Source organism: Neophocaena asiaeorientalis, unplaced genomic scaffold (assembly GCF_003031525.2).
Source record: "Neophocaena asiaeorientalis asiaeorientalis breed wild unplaced genomic scaffold, Neophocaena_asiaeorientalis_V1.1 scaffold134, whole genome shotgun sequence".
Lineage (NCBI taxonomy): Eukaryota > Metazoa > Chordata > Mammalia > Artiodactyla > Phocoenidae > Neophocaena > Neophocaena asiaeorientalis.
Window position 1 is genome coordinate 12,984,944 of NW_020185339.1, and position 19,924 is coordinate 13,004,867.

The window sequence follows — 19,924 nt, forward strand, 5'->3', positions numbered from 1 at the left end:
TTTTAATTAGCTAAGGTTGGTTCGTGCATCCATCTTTGGACCAAGGAGTGTGGTCAGCCCCAACCAGCCATACGGAGTAAATGATACCTTAAGAAAAATCACGGTGCTATTACCAGGAGAAGGGTGAATGGTTTTCTGGGCTGGCAGAAACAACAGATGTCCTTTAAAATCTTAAAAGCTAATTCCCTAAGCATTGAATTGTTCACTCAAATACAACATCAATACCAAATAAACAATCTGAAAGAGGCTCAGGGAAAAGGGAAGGTAGAAGTAAGGATTACTGTAGCACACGTGGTTGATGATGACTGAGCCAATGAGTTCTTTGCATTAGGATGAAGACTAGGTGTCAGCATGGTATGGATGCAAACATTTCAGTGTTTGCTGCTTGATGCACATGAAAAATCCTTTCCTGGATGAGTTTTTTTATTTTCTTATTCTATTTAGGACATATGTTCCCAGCATATTTAATTCAGAAATCAGATTTGCCTCATCTTTTCATATCAATGTTTCAGGTTTGTAATCACAATTCCCATGACCCAGAAATTCCAAAATCGAGGCAATGCCCTTCAATAACTGAGCAAAAGTACTATCCAAGGGCAACCTGAGAAATTACGCTGCCTCCTACATTCTTTCACGTTCAGCACACTACTCATTTCCATATAAAAAGGGAATTCCTTGGAGACAATTCCTTTGTTCTCTATATTCAGGAACATGGCCAAAATACTGCCCTATTTTCTACACATTTACCAAATATACATTACTGAAACAAAGTAATTCCCCCCTCTCATTTTTATCTCAAGTGCAAATTTAAATTATCACGTTTTTCCTTGTATCTTCACGTGTGGAATGTACTCATTCATTTATTCAGGCAATATTTTCTTTTAGGGCCTAGTGTATGGTAGGTTCTATGCCAGATGCTACAGACAGGCAAAAGCAAACAAACAAACAAACACAGCTTTTAAGCTCACAGACATAATGAGGAGACAAGTCACAATACAATGTGGTAAATGCAGCAATAGAGAAACGCTGAGTCTTACAGGAACACAGTGAAGGTACACTTCACAGGGTCTGGTGAATCAAAGAAGGCCCTTAGAGTTGGGGAGTCTAATGTGCATCTTTAAGAATGAATTTAGGGGCTTCCCTGGTGGCGCAGTGGTTGAAGAGCTAGCACACAAGAGTGAGGGGATTCAGCAGAAGGTACATTCCAGGCCATATGAGCAAAGACAGAAAGGAATGATAGTGTATTCAAAGTGACAATTTTTAAAATTTTCAGCTTTTTTGAGGTATAGTTGACATATAAAATTATAAGATAATTAAAGTACACATTGTGGTGATTTGATATATGTATACATTGTGAAAGGATTCCCCCATCTAGTTAATTAACACATCCATCACCTTACATATTTATCTTTTTTTTTTTTTCTTGGTGAGAACATTTAAGTTCTCTTTTAGCAAATTCCAATTATGCAATAGTGTTATCAACTATAATCACCATGTTTTAATTAGTTTCTCAAACCCTATTCATCTTATAGCTGAAAGTTTGTACCTTTTTACCTATTTTCTCCCTATTTCCCCCAACCTCCTAGCCCCTGGCAACTGTCTTTCTACTCTGTGCTTCTATTAGAGTAACAATTTGATATGCAAGCAGAAAAGCCAAGAAATGAATCTGGAGGGGGAGTTAAGGGGGGATTATGGAGGACTTTACAGCCTGAGTAAAGAGTTTCAGCCTTTTTCCAAAGCTATTAAATGACATGGTCACATTTGTGTTTTAGGCAGGTTGTCCTAGCAGCTGGCTGAAAGATGGATGCCTAGGGATAAGACCAGAGCCAGAGAGCCAGTGAGCAGGCCGTTAGTATAGTTTAGACGGGAGAGGATAAAGACCAGACTAGGGTGGCGCTTCCAGGGATGCAGACAGTGGAGATGGCAGAAGGGACAGATTCGAGAAAGGAGAAGGAGTGAAGTATGACGGGGTGGTTGGTAATGAACCAAGGATGATAGAGAGTAGCAAGGAGGAGCTGCTGAAAGGGAAAGATGATGAGCTTCCTTTTGCGTGGGTTGCCTTTGAGCCATCTGTGGGCAATTCACATGGAGCTGGCCAGCGGGCAGGGTGCACAGAGACAAAGTCTAGGCAGGGGGATGCATTTGACTGCTATCAGTACATGGGTGTGTTACAACCTAAACAGTGGGTGCGGGCTTCCCTGGTGGCGCAGTGGTTGAGAGTCCGCCTGCCGATGCAGGGGACATGGGTTCGTGCCCCGGTCCGGGAGGATCCCACATGCCGCGGAGCGGCTGGGCCCGTGAGCCATGGCCGCTGAGCCTGTGCGTCTGGAGCCTGTGCTCCGCAACGGGAGAGGCCACGACAGTGAGAGGCCTGCGTACCGCAAAAAAAAGAGTGGGTGGGAGCACCCAGGAACCGTGTCAAGTGAGTAGGACAGAATACAAAGGGTAGAACACTGTCACTTAAAGGGTGGTCAGAGGAAAAGGAGTCCTTGAGAGAGAGAAGGAATGATCATTACAGGGGCAGGAGAATAACCCAGAGAATGCCCTGTCATAGAGACCGAGGGTGGAAGTTTCAACATAACGTATGTAAAACACCATAGGAGTTTGCATTTTAAGGTCATTGGAGACTTAAGTGAGAGTGCTGAGCAGAAGCTAAATTGGGAGGCAAGGAGATCAAGATTGCCAACGAAAACTGTTTTCAAAATAATTTTATAATGGAAAAATTCAAACATATACAGAAGTAGAGGACAAACTATAATGAACCTCACGTAGCCATCACCCACTTTCAACTATCAAGTCATGGCCAACCTGGTGTCACCCATCTTCCCACCCACCTTTACAGTACCCACCACTGAACCATTGTGAAGCAAATATAAGCACAATACCATTTTCATGCCTAAAAAAAAAAAAAAAAGACCAAAAAGTCACAATAATTCCTTAACTCATTAACTATCCATGTACTATTTTTTTGAGAAGTCTGGACTGGGGGGAAGAAATAGACCAGACAGTATCCAATGAGACATAGTCGAGGGTAATGTCATATTTTTTATTTGTTTTATAACATTTTAGGATGGGAACACCTCAAGCATGTTTAGAGGGAAAGAGGAACCTGCCCTCCCCACCCTACCACCAATCCTTGGAATTACTTTAACCATCTCTACTGAATTTCACTTTACCGTTATGCCCCGGTCTTGTCTGGACAGACCCATTAAGAATCCCTGTGGTATTTACTGTAGTTCTGTCCACTGTATGACTTAGCATCCCTTTTATCAGGGGTTCTACGGGGGAAAATTTATCTCAGACATCTGTGGGAAAAAAGAAAGTTTTGCCTCTTCTGGGTAACTCTTACACTATTTCTCTTACAGACTGTGAATTTTATAATTGAGGAGGGTCTTTTCATTTTGGCTGCTGAAAGCTGAAAACCCAAGCTGTAGACCACCTTTAGTCAGTCCGTGAGATTTTTTGGCATGTTTCTTTTGGTCTCATCTTGTTAGTGTTCCTTATTCTAGCTCTATCATCTTAGCCTAACTTTATATATTATTGCATTGTGTTTATTTGTATAAGCTACCTCAAATCCTTTATAAGATGAAGCAAGATGTAATAAAGAAATAAATTGATAACTCTTGTTGCTCTGAGAAAGGAACAGAAAAGGACAGGCAGAGTGAAAGGAGCTCCGTGGAGGAGAGGGAAGACACAGGAGCCAGAGGAATTGACAGAGAAGGGCCTAAAGAAGACATGGTGGTGGGGGGGAGCGGCAGGGAGAGAGGAGGCCTCAGAGCCTGAGCTGGAGGGAGGGAGCTGAAGATGGATGTTGTAAAGGGCGATGGGGAGATGGTGCCTGTTCAGCTAGTGAAGCAGGAACCAGTGTTCTCACCACATCCAAGCATCATCATGTCTTAATCCGAAGGAAGTTATAACTAACAAAGCCCATCTTTCTCTGTTGAATCTAAGACCAAAAGCTTCTGTTTTAAAACAGCATTTTATCATTTCTAACACCAAACCAATGCTGAAGTTCCATCTCCCAATCTTTGTATGCGGCATGTTAAAAATCAACTTCAGGGAATTCTCTGGTGGTCCAGTGGTTAGGACTTCGTCCTTCCACTGCAGCTGGCATGGGTTCAATCCCTGATGGGGGAACTAAGATCCCACGTGCCACGTGGTGTGGCCAAAATAAATAAATGAAAAGCACTCAATTAGACAAAATCAGCTTCAGAATGACCACTTTGAATGAAAAAAGGCCAGTTGAAAATCTGAACTGAGCACCCAGAATAGAAATGCTTTCATAGATATACTTGTCTTAAGCATTTAATAAACCATGTTAATTATTGTAATAAACTACCAATCTCCATTTAATAAACCATCCTATGAATTAACTGAACAATGAAAAAGAATCTTTCCTATTTGAACTCTGTTCCCATTACTACACCTGAGATAATTTCAGTTGAAGCTCTTTAGTTTGTTCTTTGTCATAATATAGAATGCTTTCTGATCTGCTATTTTAATTAAGGAATCTTTTCATTAGCTTAACCATGGAGACACTAGTAACCAAGATTAAGAAAACACTCATAAGCAGCCAGAAGAAGAGTTGTCCAGAAGTTGCATATCAGGAAAACATGCACAAGCCCTAAAATGAAAAAGGTCTTCTTTGGGAAACAGTGGACACTTATGCTTGATAAACCTCACTTAACCAAAACAAACCTAGAATGCTCAAATGCAAGCCAACATTGCTGAAAATAAATTTTTTTTAAATGAGGTCCTGGCCCAGCCTACCACAGCTAGCTTGAGGTAGAATGCTTGTCTTCACATTATAATATCATGAGTTCACTCCAAAATTCTTATTATTTTTTAAATACTTGGGATTATCCATTAGCACAGATTTTTAAGGCTCTGAGGAATGGAACACATGGAAATTAAAGACCTGAAGTCTCATAACTCCCTTTAAATCCTGTCTTGGAAATCCAAACAGCAATAATTCCTTAAAGGCATAGGAAAAACCCTAACAAAATATCCATCCATAACAGCTAAAGGATTCGCAATTCTGGAGGAGAGAGGCTGCAGCTGCTTATGAAATAGATCACTTGAGTGTGTCGTGAGGGGTGTCTTCGTGGGACTGTGCTCACTCTGCCCTGCTAATCTAAAGGCAGGCTCTCAGCCTGGCAACCTAAACTGCTGACTGCAGTCCAGTTCATAAAACACTGTTGTATTGGCCTTTCTGCCATGGTTCAAATATGTCAAAATTTCCTCACGCTGGTAGTGATCTTAAGGAATGGGTCTGTGAATTAAGGATCCACTTAACAAAGAGGAGTAATATTCAAATTTTTGTAAAAGTTCCTCCTGGTTGGGGTTGAGGAAGTTAAGATTTATTTGGTTCTGTGAAACTACAACCACATACCCAGAAATAATGACTTTTACGTATCTATCTTCACTCTCAAGGTCCTAAGAATATGTAGAAATAATCCCGTACTTTTTTTGCAGTGAAACGTATATGTATTTAATGTGCACAAACATTTAGGATTTTACAGTACAGTCAGAAGTATTCTTAGTGATATAATACTTCAAATATATCAAAATACATTTTCAAGCAAGCAAAGACTTTATTAAAGTGTGGTTAAATATATTTCTAGATGGATGTTTTATTCAGTAATCCCTTCTTAGCCAACTATATTCAAATATTTTAACTTTACAAGACAAAACATAGTCTGATTATATATACACACACACACAAACACACACACACACACACACACACACACACTATTGCATGCTTGTGCCATAAACAGCCAAAAATATCTCAAATTCTGAATCACTAACTTCAACAAAACGTATTCTTGGAACATTGATTTTCACTTAATGTACCAGAAGGGAAAGGAGAGATGGAAACTCCCAAGGAGATGAATGTGCATTAAGTTCATAATTTTAGAACTTGCTCAGGGATTCTTTCATTTACCGGCATGGGGTCACCACTGGTGCTTAGTTTTCACCTTCTAAGTGGTATGAGAGGTATAGATGGCTTACTTTCCTTTTCTAACAAAACTCTCATAGGATACAAGAGTACGGAAAGGTGGGGACTTTAACTTTGGGCCACAATTTCTTTTTGTGACAGCCAATGGAGGCCAGGTGAGAATAATGGTAATGTGAGGCTAGATATGCTTGTTCTTTAACCAGATTTGCCATAATCCTTGGTCCAAACTATCAGGGAGGCAATAGAGAGGCAGCGGGTAGGTGGTGGCCAGCTCTCTGGCCTCAACAACCTCCACCGATGCTCCACAGCTTGAAACTCTTTCCTAGCTGGCGGGGCAGGGTGCTGGGGGAAGGGGCTTGGGGGGGAGTGTTGTGGGTGGATACAACGTTCTGTCCACTGGATTTTTCTCACAACACTCAGCCCGCCCCTCCCAGCTTAGCATGAGGGTTATTTACTCATTTTATAAATCCCTGGCTACAGCTTTGACGGTGATTCTGTAGTGCAGAAGGTTAAAAATGACAGTGTGTGCCTCTAATGGGTTTGAAGAGTACATTTTGCTTTGCCCATGAATAAAGGCTCCTGCACACGTGCCTCTGCCCCGATGGATTTTCAGGCAATTACTGGCTTCCTCCAAGGCAGCTGCCTGACTTTGAGTACACAAGCAATTTGGAAACAATAAATCTGATGTGAGAAGTAGAATTCATCGTATTAAGTATCATTTTCCTAAATTCCTCATTTCAGTTCTGTTAGAATGACCTATCATTGGAATTTAAATTGTCAAAATTCCACTTTAAAAGTGGCCACAGAGAAGGAAAGACAAGCATCATCTAGTTTTACTCTTCAGTCTTTGAAGCTCTATAGTTACTTGATCACACTAATGAGAAGGGGTTCCCTTTGCAAAAAGCTTGCTTTGAAAAAAATACATTACAGCCATCTTCCGCAGTCCCGTGTCCTGCCTCTTCTTTGTTATGGTGACAGGAGGTGACAAGTATTCTTCTGCACCCTGAGCATCCAAGCATCCTTTCAAGAGGCCTTAATTAAATCACAGCTGCTGGAGCCCTCAGACATTAGTCATTGGCAAGGGAGACTGAGGGTAGGTGCTCAATAGGTATCTTGAAAATTGGGGGTCTTTTTTTAACACTTGAGGTTGAAATCAGAACACATCCCAATCCTGACAACAATTTGACCTGTAGAAATAACGCATGCTCTCCCTCCTTCCAGACTCAACTAGAACCAACTAGCCTGCCCAGCTTAACATAATCTACTCTCTCTCCCGCCACGTACACTTCTCCTCCCTTTCAGAAATAGCCCAATACGTGCCACAACCTTTCTCATTCTCACTTTTTCTGCACTGGTGATGTATATTGTGCCATAATGTTTACTGAAGGATTTGACAATGTCTGCAAATGGCACAAAAGACAATATTGGGAGGCAAGTCAGGGCAGTCCCACCACCTGACTGGCCTTATCTTCTTTCTCTGAAAAAACCCAGCTTCCTCCCATCCTTATATTTCCCCTCCATCTACTCAGTACCCTAGTCTCATCAATAAACAACTGTTGTAGTCATCCCTTCCAACATGTTAATCGTTAGGTGGCAGCTTTGAGGTGTAGCAGCATTTTTAAAGGACATGCTTGAAGGAGAAAAGGGAGTGACCTTCGGACAGACACTATTATTTCCTCTAACCATGCGTAGTCGATGATGATTTGGAAACCATCTCTGAAAGTGTGCCAGTCATTGACAGAGTCCTTTTTATATCGTCTACTTTTCAAAGCTTTTCCAAGTATATTATTCCTTTTGAACTTCCAAACGCCCTTGCAAAGCAGGTAAAGTAAGTATTGTTGTACTCAAGTATGATGCTAAGCCACAGGGAGGTTAAGTGACTCTCCGAAGGTCATACAGCTGGGGTCAGCCTAGGCAGCGGTAAACCTGGCTCTGCAAGCCCCCGAAATAAATCATTCTCCTCACCACAGAGGCAATTCTCAAATTCCACCTGCTGGACACTAATGGCTGCATGGCACTTTCCATGTACGTCCTCCGGTCTCTAATTACATGCCTATCTCAGTCTGAGTGAATTCCAGAACATCAGACCTAGGTTTTTCAGCTGATCTTCTCTAAAATATAGCAATATAATGAGGGTGCTTACATTCTATCATACAATGTTTCTGCTATAATTGTTTTGGGGCATTTTAAGTGGTATTATATTTGGGCCTCAGGATTGTACTAATCCTATACTAAAGGTCTTTAAAAATCAAATAAGGGGCTTCCCTGGTGGCGCAGTGGTTAAGAATCCACCTGCCAATGCAGGGGACGCGGGTTCAATCCCTGGCCCTGGAAGATCCCACATGCCACGGAGCAACTAAGCCTCTGCACCACAACTACTGAGCCCTTGTGCCACAACTACTAAAGCCCGCGCACCTAGAGCCCGTGCTCCGCAACAAGAGAAGCCACTGCAATGAGAAGCCCGCGCACTGCAACCAAGAGTAGCCCCTGCTTGCTGCAACTAGAGAAGCCCACGTGCAGCAACGAAGACCCAAAGCAGCCAAAAATAAATAAATAAAAATAATAAAGTTCCCTTTAAAATATAATAAAATAAAAATTAAATAAGGAGGCGCAGAAAATCTCAAAGGACCTAAAAGGTACATCCTTTCAACTGGGAAATAAATATCTTTAATGTATTCTATTCTGCATGTTTTCAGCCTTAAACCATTTTGTCCTCAAACCTCAGTTTCTGCTGTCATATTGGGAACCAGAGAAAGGAGATGGGTCTTGTGTGTTGGCAATGCAACCTCCATCACAGAAACATTTGGAAGAAAGGTCATTAGGTCTGTCACGCTGGGGAGTTTCACTTCTGCACTTTGATAGCGTGAAGAGCTGGAGGACTTCCTTCATCACTCCAGCATGAGATTCAGAAAACTGCCCCCCCAGATCACAGACCACCAAGTGTTCTTCCAAAGACCCACTAATGGGTCTTTCTGACTAATGGTGTGGAAAGTTCCCAAGTCATTGAGATTACCTCCCCCTTTTTCCCCTTTAAAAACTTTCATGGCCAAGCAGAATCTCCAGAGCTGGTTCTGGGACTCACGTCCGCCTTCTCCTAGGTTGCTAGCCCCCTGGTTTTTGTTTTGTTTTGTTTTTTTGCCGTGCCACACGTCATACGGGATGTGGGATGCGGGATCCTGACCAAGGATTGAGCCCATGCCCCCTGCAGTGGAACAGCGGAGTCTTGGCCACTGGACCGCCAGGGAAGCCCTTCTCTCCTCTCATTTTCCTCTTTGCTTCATTCCTATCAATATTCATTTTTTAATTTGCCTTATTTCTTAATAACCCTTTAAAAATGTTCACCGTGCCAAGACCTGTCTCTTGTCTCTTAATTCTCTCCTTTGCCTTTCCCAGTTTTCTTGTTTTTTTCTAATAAATAAATTTATTCATTTATTTATTAAAAAAGAAAGAAAGAAAGAAAGTTCCCAAGTCATGTTTCTTATCCAGAGCATTTCTGGATGAGAACATTCAACAGTGTTGCTTTCCACGTAGCTTTTCCCACTTGGACACGACTACTAAATGACACAATTCTAGTTATGCCCTCCACTCGCAAAGACAACCCACAGCTGCCCACTGCCTCTGGGGGAAAGCCCTAATCCCTCTACCTGGTATATAAGACTCTTCATGACGCAGTCCAAGGCTACCAGTTTTATGCCTGACACTATTCTGCACACTAATCCAAGTATTTCCCATTCCTTACAAACACCTGAAGTTCCCTGCTGTCTAATTTGCTCAAGTCACTTCTTCCACCTGCAATATTCTGTCCCTTCTCTGCTTATCTGTTTCCTTTGCAGTGTCAAAGACCAGCTCAACAACTTACTTTGCCCCCAAGTTAGCTATTTATATACATGCCTTCTCCCTCCTTCTAAATTATGTTATACAGAACTTAATGCAACAAATGTGTTCATGGCAGATGCTCAATGCATTTAGCTGGCTATGTGGATAAATCTCACGCGTCCACACCACAGTCTCAGAGGCAGGAAGGTGCAATAGGACCTTGTGGGCAGTCCTGCCCGACGTCGGTGGGTGAATCAGTAGAACATCAGCAAGAGCACTGGCCTGTTTGCTCTCTGCAACTGGTTTGTTTTTCTCCAGTGTGTGACCCAAGGCCTTAATCCTTTGCCTCAGTTGAGTGTACATATCCACTACATCGGTGCATAGTAAGAAAGTTTCTTCCTTAGGGTTCACGAAGTTTTGAAGTAACAATAATACAAAAATTTTTTTCCTAGAAGATTTTGTCATTCTCACAAGGTTGTGTGGCTTAAAGAGTAATTAAGGAAGGCAAATCCCAAATAAAAAGTGAAGATCCCAAATGAAGGACAGAGGCCTGTCCTATAAAGAGACACTGCCAGCTCCACCTCGGATTCCCAGAGCATATCCGGCACAGCAATCTTAGTGACCAACTGCTCTGGTGTCCTCCGTAACGAAATGGGTTCCTGAAGTGTGACTGGAGATCTGACCTAATGAAATGCAACAAGCAGCGTCACCAAGGCTGCTGAAGCATGAGTCTGCGTTTCTCAAGTCAATGTAACAGAATCCGAGCCGTGAACAGTGGAAGGTGGGCCAGAAGGCTATCTGGTAGCCAAGGGCACTGCCGAGGCTTTAGAATAACAGCACAAGGTTGTAATCGAATGCTATCCCAGGACATTTAGCCAGTTAATCATCTCAATCATCCATCTTTTATTCATAAACATGGAGGAACAACATTTTCTTTGGCTGCTCACTTTGCCCTTTCAGGTTACACCAATATTATGCTGTTCCAAGTTTTCCCTTTATGTCCCATAAAATGCACCTGGTTAGAGCATCTTGTCACCATGGATGTCAGTGCGAACACTGGACTAGGTTGGCCTGATCACAGGCAGGGCTTTAAGCATTTTTTCTTGGAACTTCGTTAAGACTGTATATCCACAGAGATGTGAGACAAATAACCACAGAATCTGAGGCAGGAGCCTGCCTTACTAACCAATACCCCTTACTGTTTTCCCAGTTATCCTTTTATTTCAGCCTTGAAGGAGAAGATTAAAAATGGGAGGATTATTTGTTTTATGTCTCAAATGTTAAAAATTCAGCAGGATATTCTTAGCAATGACAAATCCATCAGACTTAATCACCAGCGGAGCCCAAGTGCATTGCGAGTCCACACCACCTTCACGGATGTACTCTTTCCCACAAGTACAGAAGTGCAAAGCATGGACCAGGAATGTCAGCAAATGACCTCTGGGCAAGGACTGTATTTTACACATTATTTTGCCCCCGGGCTCTACCTCATCGCTTGACACCTACGTAGCAGACTTTATATAGAAGAGATTAAGAACTAAGGCTCTGGAACCAGACTTCTGGGTTTAGCCCTCACTAGCTACATAGCCTTAATGAATCTCTCAGGGCCTCAGTTTCCTCACCTGCAGAATGTGAGTAATAATGATACTAACATACACGATTGCTGTGACAATTGAATGAATTAATACATGGAAGGCGCAGAGTCAGTAAATGTTAGCTTGAATTTAGCTGTGATCCATTGTTTTGGGGGGTTATATGGGTCCTGGGAAAACATGACTTTAGCTCACCTGTAACAAGGGAGAAAGAACACATACTATATCTTTTTTTTTTTTTTTTAACGTCTAAGTCTCTAGATCAGTGATTCTCAAAATATGGGCTGGGGACCTCTGGAAATCCCCAAGAACCAAGACCCCAAGACCCAAGTCCTTAAGGTCAAAACTATTTTCATAATAACATGAAACTTATCTGCCTTTTTCACTCTTGTCCTTTTGTGAGGGTACGGTAGAATTTTCCAGAGGCTATGTAGTGATGTCATCACTTAATTAATGGAATGAGTGCTTGCACATTCTCGTGCTTTTTCATATTCCTCAGTCATCATTTCTCACACAGTAAATAGCAATAGCTATAATCACATAAACAAATCTCGCCAGGGTACTCAGTAATTTTTTAGAAGTTTAAAAGGGTCCAGTGACCCAAAAGTTTGAGAACCTCTGCTAGATTATCTCCAGTTAAAGTCCCCCTCCCTCCTCCCTTTCAAAATCCGTAATGTGAAAATACCAAACTCAGTCCTTACCTTTGAGCCTCTGGCCCCAACACAAAGTTAGGCCCCTGAAGCTGCTCTGCCTGCATTTTGTCCTTGTGTGTTTCAGGCTGTCGGGGTCTGACCTGCCTGGCGAGGACTGGCTGTGGGATTACGAGAAGCATGGCCATCGCCGCTCCATGATTGGAAGAGTCAAGAGGTTCCTGAGCACCCACGAACGCACCTCCAGCCCCAGGAGGAGAAGCTACAGGAGACAGGCCAGCGACAGCTCCACGTTCTTACCCCCAGGCGACCTCAGCCCAGCCAGGGACCTGCTGCACGTGCCCTCGAGAAGTCCCCACCATGCCTCAGCCACCTGGAAGCACCCCTGCACCCCAGAGGGGAGCCCCAAGCTGCACGCCAGCCTGGGAGAGCTGCCCACCATCCGACAGGCCAGCCTGACTCCACCGTCCAGTGTGAGGGGCTACCCCACCAAAACGCCGCGGGTCCCTGAGGTACTGGTCACAGCAGCCGAAGCGGCAGTGTCCAGGGCAGAGGATGACCACCACGACTCCACTGCCTCTATCCAGAGCTCTGACTTCACTGGCGTTCAGCCGAGCAGGACTGCACAGCAGGAGGACCCTGTGGGGTCAGTCCCGTTCCCCTCAGAGAATGGGGCACCTTCTAGGGACCCCAGTTCCCAGACTGTGCCAGCCAAAGCTGAGAGAAACCTCCTCCAGTTTGCCTCTGAGGAGGACCCTCATGAGAGTGACAAGTCCCCAGAAAGGTGGAGCCTCCCGAGGTTGGTGGAGTCCAGCCGCACCTCCCTGGCAGGCCTAAGTCCGGATCCCGTGAGCTCTGAGCCAGTTCCTTTACTTGACACAGAAACATCCTCAGAGACCGGAGGAATCAACATTGTGGCTGGTTCTCGAGTCTCTCCTGATGTGCTGTATTTAATGGAAAACCTGGACACCAAGGAAACGGATATCATAGAGTTTAACCACGAGCAAACGGAGGAGTCACCCAAAGGAAGGCCAGAAAGTTCTAGGACCTGGCTCTAGCCTAGATTCTTACTTTCCCAAAAGTTCAAGTATTAGTTCCAGAACATACCTGGGGGCTAGTCAATTTTTTTTTTTAAATGATCATACCGTATAAGCTACTTAAAACTTTGAAGGGCATTATGATCCTGACTTTTTGAGACCTGAGAAAATCAAACACATTCACGCCGCCCACTACAAAGTGACTTTCATGGAAGTTACGCAGACCACAGTGAGGTATCTTAACCAAATAAGGAACCTTAAATATATAAATATATACGCCTTATAAATTCATAGATTGTTAGCTTTGCAAAGGGCTTTATAGATCATGGTCCAATCCCCTAGTTTTGCCAATAGAGAAACAAAGGATTCTCTCTTCCCTTTTTTTTTTTCCCTTTCTTCTTTTCTTCAGTTATAAAGACAGGCAGATGGATCAGACGATGCCTCAAAAGCCCCTTCCTAATGCTGATTCCTTGTTTGAGGCTTTCTAACCATCCCACTCCACTTTCTATAACTCTTATCTTTCCTAATTCTTAAGCCTCATCAGCATCAGAAAGCTCCACCTCCCTTCAATTTCCTTTCCGACCTCCGACCTCCCGGACTTCATTTTTCTCTCTTCCCCCTTTATTCCCTCATCCTATTGTTCTTCTCGTCCCCCTCGTCTTGCTCCTTCTCCGGTGATTCTCATCCGTCCCACCTTTCAGGCTGTAACATTTTCTCCTGCCTACTCTGCTGCTTACTTCTTGCCACGGTTTTAAAAGCACGAGGCGTTGGCAAAGCCTCCTACAGAGTGATCAAAGTGTCAGTAAATGCAGCCGGGCTCCTCCCAGCCTCGAGGGAAGGGGCATGGGACCTGCTGTGTCCCCCATGCCCTCTCAGCCGTGGCCGTCTCTCTCTGCCTCCACTCTCAGGTCTTGAACACCGGAGAAGCCACGAGGGCATGAGACCTGCATAACCAAATGCTATGGAACCAAATAACAAGGTTTCAAACTGTTTCACTCAGACTCTTAAAGAAAAATCCCCATCGTGTCATGACATGGGACCAGTTACTGTGTCCGCCAGGTTGTTTGGGATGAAGTAGGGTATTGGAGCTGGGAGGTTAAGGGGGTCCAGGACTGTATCATGGGGATGGAACATTGACTAACTTCCTCCAGGGAGTTCCTGGGTGGCTGTTTGTTGGCAGCTCCCAACTTTAACTGGAAGGCCATGCTAACGAGTGCTGCTCTCACTATTTCTGTCATATGATGAAGCTTGACTATGAGCTCAAAAACAAAATAGCCCTAATTGCTACCACTTATTGGGTGTTCACAATAGCGTGTAAAAACAGATAATCCCACTAATCCTCACAGGAATCCTATGAATTGATATACTATTATCTCTATTTTACTTTATTATTTTTTAGAAGAGTCTTTCATTTCTCAATGTTAGTTGTTATTCTTTTATCCAAATAATATACCTTAGCAGACCAATGCTTTCTTTATTATTATTATTATTTTTGGCCGCGCGGCAGGTGGGATCTTAGTTCCCGACCGGGATCGAACCCATACCCCCTGCAGTGGAAGCGCAGAGTCTTAACCACTGGACCACCGGGGAAGTCCCTATCTCCATTTTAAAGATGAAGAAAACAGAGGCTTTAGAGAAGTAATTTGACTAAAATCACATAGCTAGGAAGTGGCAGGGCTTGGGTTCAAGCCCAGGTTTATCTGACTCAAGAGCCCACACTCTTGTCCAGTGCACTTAGACAAGCTGTGCTCTCTGTAGGGCCCTGAATCTACCAGCAATTTGCCCAGAATTCTGGAGGATGCCCCATGGGAGCCAGGCCTAAGTCTCTCCAACCTTGGAGGCCTTTCTGGGTCCTCCCTGCTTAAGTCCACCTGGACCTTATATGCATGTGTACAGGAGGGCAGTGCTCCAACTTGAAGCCTAGCCATGGTCCTCTTCATTTTTCTGACAGATGAAAGTTAGCAGGACCCTCTCCTTCCTTCCCCAGCTCCTCTCATTATGCAATGTTATCATGTGCTATAACATTAGCACATTTTTACAAGACATTGCATCCAACTGGGCCATCCTGTCTACATGACAGCAATGACATTTTCTTGAACAAATTTTTCTCAAAGGACTAAAACGTAATAATGTTGGAAGAAATGCTCTACGTTGATGGTTCTCTGTGTTGGTCAACAGTGTTAGCACCTGGGAACGGTGCCCATGTTCCTGAAGCATTATATAAGGACTATGCAATCAGGCCCCAATGCAACGCTGCTAAAACGCAGGAACCCCAACCTTCTCCCAGCCTCCTAACGCTATTTTCTTGGATGTTTCAACTTAAATCTTCTATTCTCTTCTCTTTGGTTTTATCTATTGCTCAAATTCAAATAAGTTTCTACTTAGCTTCTTCTGAAATATAATCAATTTGTGTTCCTAAATCCAAAGTGATATATTATACACAAATAGAATCATACATTTTGTGGAGGACCAGGAGAGTTCATTTATCTCTGCTTCCCTCCATCCCTTATGCATCTTTGTCCAAAGAATTATTTAATTTCCTCAATATTTCATCAAAATTTGAGGTGGCCTCTATTTCCTCCTTGCACTGAAAACTGAATAATGGCTCATTCAATGAGCCCAGGTGGTTGAATTCAGCTATAAATTCAAGCCAGCAGTTGCCCAGATCAGATGAAGAAATTCTCTCTTCACTCTTAAATGAGTTTTTACCCAACGCAGACTGAAGTTGCAAAAACAAAATGATTTCTTCTCCTGTGCCTGATTGTATTGCCTGCCTAGCCCATCTTCTCCTGAGCTCTGGAAACTTCCACCCGCTGGATGAATGGTCACAACGTCCAGCGGCTTAGTCGTTTGGGCTCATCCATTCCAAGAACAGGCTCAGCTCTGCTCTGCATTAAACGTAGTCCACAAGCCAGAGGTGCAAGGAGGCCAAGCCCTACTTACTGCATTCTCTCTCTGTTCTCAGAGATGATGACTCTGCCCTGATGCCAGCAACCCCAGGTCAGCAAAGATAAAAGCCCAGGAGCTTTTTCTCTGTCATCCAAGAATTTAGGGATGACTGCCCCTCCAGAACAAAGAAAGCTACTCTCTCTCCTCTTTAAGGGTACCGTCTATTTCTTGGGGCATCGCCTCCACAGCTCCAGGCATCCATTGCAGCCCAGTTCAGCTAAGCTTTGGAAAACATATTTTCAATAGAATGGAGAAACATATAATTTACCATTAGTTTAAAGAAAAGACTCATTTAACTATACACCCCTCTTATTGTTTCCCCTCTAGCTTCCTCCTTCTTCAGAGAAATTGATTCAATCCTCAATCATTGTTCTAAGACCTTCTTATCATAAAGTCTGCTGAGCCCAGGCAGCCATGTGGTGTGATGGAATGAGGATGAGAAACCCGGTGTGTGACTTCCCTCTGAGTGGATTTGTGAACTTGAACAAGGCCCCCTCCTCTATCTCTCCTATCCTTATCTGTGAAATGGGCTCTTCTCTGCCCCACCTCACTGGCCTTGTGAGGAGCTGAGGGAGTTTATGTGAAAAGGCGGGGAGCCCCAGGCAGTACTGTGTGGGTGACTGGCCCGACTGGGAATTGATGCCCCCATGGATTCACCACGAACTGCAGAGAAAAGGCATCCTTTTCTCCCTTTCCACTTGAGTCATTTGCTTATCGGGATCCCCTGTTCTCCGGGCTGCTGAGCTCTTTCATTCAGAAAGCTTGCCATTTCTCTTTGGGCTTCTATTTTTGTTTTGTTTCATATGCTTCCCAATGTCTACCACATCTTCCTTTTCTCCAGCGTTTTTCTCAAACCTTCACTCCCCACAAAAGCCGGCCTCATCATCATGGTGATAAATTCTGCTCCTTACCCATTTTACGTATCAATTTCCTCAATCAAAATATGAAACTAGAAAAAAAATCAATTGCCTTTGTTCTTTCCACTATAATTCTAGAGGATTTAGCACCTCTGGTGTGCAGTTGGAGGACCCTCTTAGGGCATCTAATCTCCCTAAACCTGGTCCTATATCAGTTAAGGAGGAATAATAACTACAACTGTAAAAAATTCCTAAGCAGGAGCCAGTTTAGAATCTAATTCCTTTTCCTCTTCACAATCATCATCTATATGATCAACATCGGTCATTTTCTGAAGTGCTGTGGTATCAATAGGAATAAGCAAGGATCTTCCTCATTTTGTCTTATGGAATACTCTCAGGTAGATCCTCAATCCTTTCACATGCTTTCTTTCCTTTTTTCATAAATTTATTTATTTCTTTATTTTTGGCTGTGTTGTGTCTTCATTGCTGCGTGCGGGCTTTCTCTAGTTGCAGCGAGCGGGGGCTACTCTTTGTTGCAGTGCAGGAGCTTCTCATTGCGGTGGCTTCTCTTGTTGCGGAGCACGGGCACTAGGCGCGTGGGCTTCAGTAGTTGTGGTACACGGGCTCAGTAGTTGTGGCTCGTGGGCTCTAGAGTGCAGGCTCACCAGTTGTGGCACACGGGCTTAGTTGCTCTGCAGCATGTGGGATCTTCCCAGACGAGAGCTCGAATCTGTGTCCCCTGCATTGGCAGGTGGACTCTCAACCACTGCTCCACCAGGGAAGCCCCAAATAGGTTGTTTACCAAAGAGAACAACCAAGAAATCGGCAGCTAAGAGGCTTATCAGAAGGGAAAATGCAATAAAGATGAGTGTGTTATCTGAGATCAAGGAGGTGACTGAACAAGCTCCTTCCTGTCCCGGGTGAGCCGGTGCCTGGGGATGTTAGCCAGGTGAGGGAGGTAGATCAGGATGGGGACAGAGGAGGCAAGGCTGCAGCAAAAGAAGCCTAATGCCCCAGTCTGAGCCGAGCTGGGGGCTTCAGCCTCATCATATCTTGGGGCCCCTCAGATCTAGCTGCTCCTCTCTTTTTGAATCAATGGGACATTATTGAATAGAGAGTCTCTTCATCTGGAAGACACCAATGAACAGACCTCAGAGGCTGCTGATAGCCCACTGGCACCAGGCTGGTGACAGTAAATGCATTCATGTTGGGTCTCTATGCCACTGATCTGCCAGTTCCCAGAACCTTGGGGTGGAAAGGAAATTTTGGCATCACCTAGTTCGGTGCCCCACTGTGTGATAGAATTCTCCCTATAATATCCCTGCCAAGATTCATCTAGCCAAATCCCTCAAGTGAAAGACAGTTCACCTCCGCAAAGCGAGCCACTGTACGCTGGAACATCACACTCGGGAAATGGCCTTCTCCACCCTGGAAGGAAAGCTGCAACCAGATCCCACTGGTTCTCAGTCTGCCTCTGGGTCCATACCTAAGTAGTCCATCCTTCTTCACACTCGGGACTAGCCTCAGACATTTGAAGAATGCCATTATGGTGCATCTATACAAGCTCCCAGAGCACACGCGCGTGCGCGCACACACGCACGCACACACACACACACTCACACACAGTGTTTTCTTGAGACCAAATCTTGCCAAACCAAGACCCAAATTGTTCTTTGCATCTCATGATCTTGAGTCCCTTCACATCCTGATCTCTCTCTACTGGATGCGTCATAATTTCACAATGGCTCTACTCAAATGTGTGCCCAGAAGCGAGCGCAACACTTCTCATATTTTTGTGTGTTTTGCTCTTCACCAGTGCACAGCAGAGCAGCATAGTCAGCTTCCTTGCCATAGACACTTGGCTTCTCTTCATGTAGCCCGGTGATGGGGAGCTCTGTTGTGTTCACTGCTCCACCCGCCCCCCGCCCAGAGATGAGTCCACTGTCTGGCACTGGCTGGACACTCAAGGAGTACTTGTTTAGTAAATGAATGACATTTTGAGAATACAGGCTCACTCTTTGTTTTGTTTTTGTTGTAGTAGTAGTTGGTACTTGTTGTTGTTAATAGTCAGGAGGAACAGTTTTATTTCATGTATATTAAACCCCATCCAAGAAGACAATCAAATAGACAATTGGATAGACAGACAAGTCTGGAGCTTAGAAGAGAGGTCAGGGCTGGAGAGAGGTCGTGGAGTCACCAACTCACAGAGAATGAAGCCACGTTACTGCATGAAATTGCCTAGGAGTTTAACTAATCCGGGATTCTACCCTCTTTCCATGTGGCCTCCCAGAGCCAGCCACCAGTAAAACAGAGAATATGGGCCTCTCCTCTGTCCACCACACCCAACTTGCCTCTGTCAGGCCCGCTCACCTTCCTGCCATCCACCCTCACCATCCCCAGGAGGTCCCTGTCAGGTACTGAAGGGAAAACGTCTGCCCTCCTTGTCTGTGGGAACTCCAGAGGAAAGATCTGAATGCCATGTGCATTTCTGGGAGTGATGACATAGTCAGTTTCCACCACTGCTAGAGAAAGTCAGCCCTTCCAACTCTAAAGCTGATTTCTTTCTCAGCACATGGCCGGAAACTTAGAGATCAACAAGGGAGGAAGGGGCATCTGTGTGCTTTCTTCTCACATCTACCTACCTAGGACAGGCACACAACACTGGAATCCTGGTGTCCCATGAAACACCATATCCCCAGGCAGACTCCCAGAGCCAGGAGTGCCCTCTGGTGGTCATAATAACACTGACGATTATGAGAATAACTAACACCATGAGCTAGTTAGCCAGTGATCAGAATAACTGACACTTACCAGGAGCATTTACCATGAGCCAGACCTAATAAAATTACCCAGATTTACCCATTCACTGCTCATCCTAATCTTATGAAGTCCTACTATTCTACTGTTTTCCCCGTTTTACAAAGGAGAAATTGATCAAAGCAATCAGGTGATTTACTAAAAGTCACCAAAGACAGAGGAGGTTGGCTGGTCTCCTCCTGGGCATCTATCCCCTTCTGACTCCTAGAGAAAGACATAAGCCATCCTACAAATTAAGGGGGAA

The 19,924-nt window shown here is 44.1% G+C and overlaps 2 protein-coding genes across 2 annotated transcripts in view; one reads left to right on the top strand and one right to left on the bottom strand.

Moving 5' to 3' along the window:
• Positions 1–13,078, top strand: part of BEST3 (bestrophin 3) — a 40,513-nt gene extending 27,435 nt beyond the window's left edge. Inside the window, exon 9 of the mRNA XM_024737143.1 lies at positions 12,148–13,078. Coding sequence (XP_024592911.1) covers positions 12,148–13,078 — 931 coding nt within the window. The remainder of the gene's footprint in view (positions 1–12,147) is intronic.
• Positions 1–19,924, bottom strand: part of RAB3IP (RAB3A interacting protein) — a 155,921-nt gene that overhangs the window by 124,454 nt on the left and 11,543 nt on the right. The window lies entirely within an intron of this gene.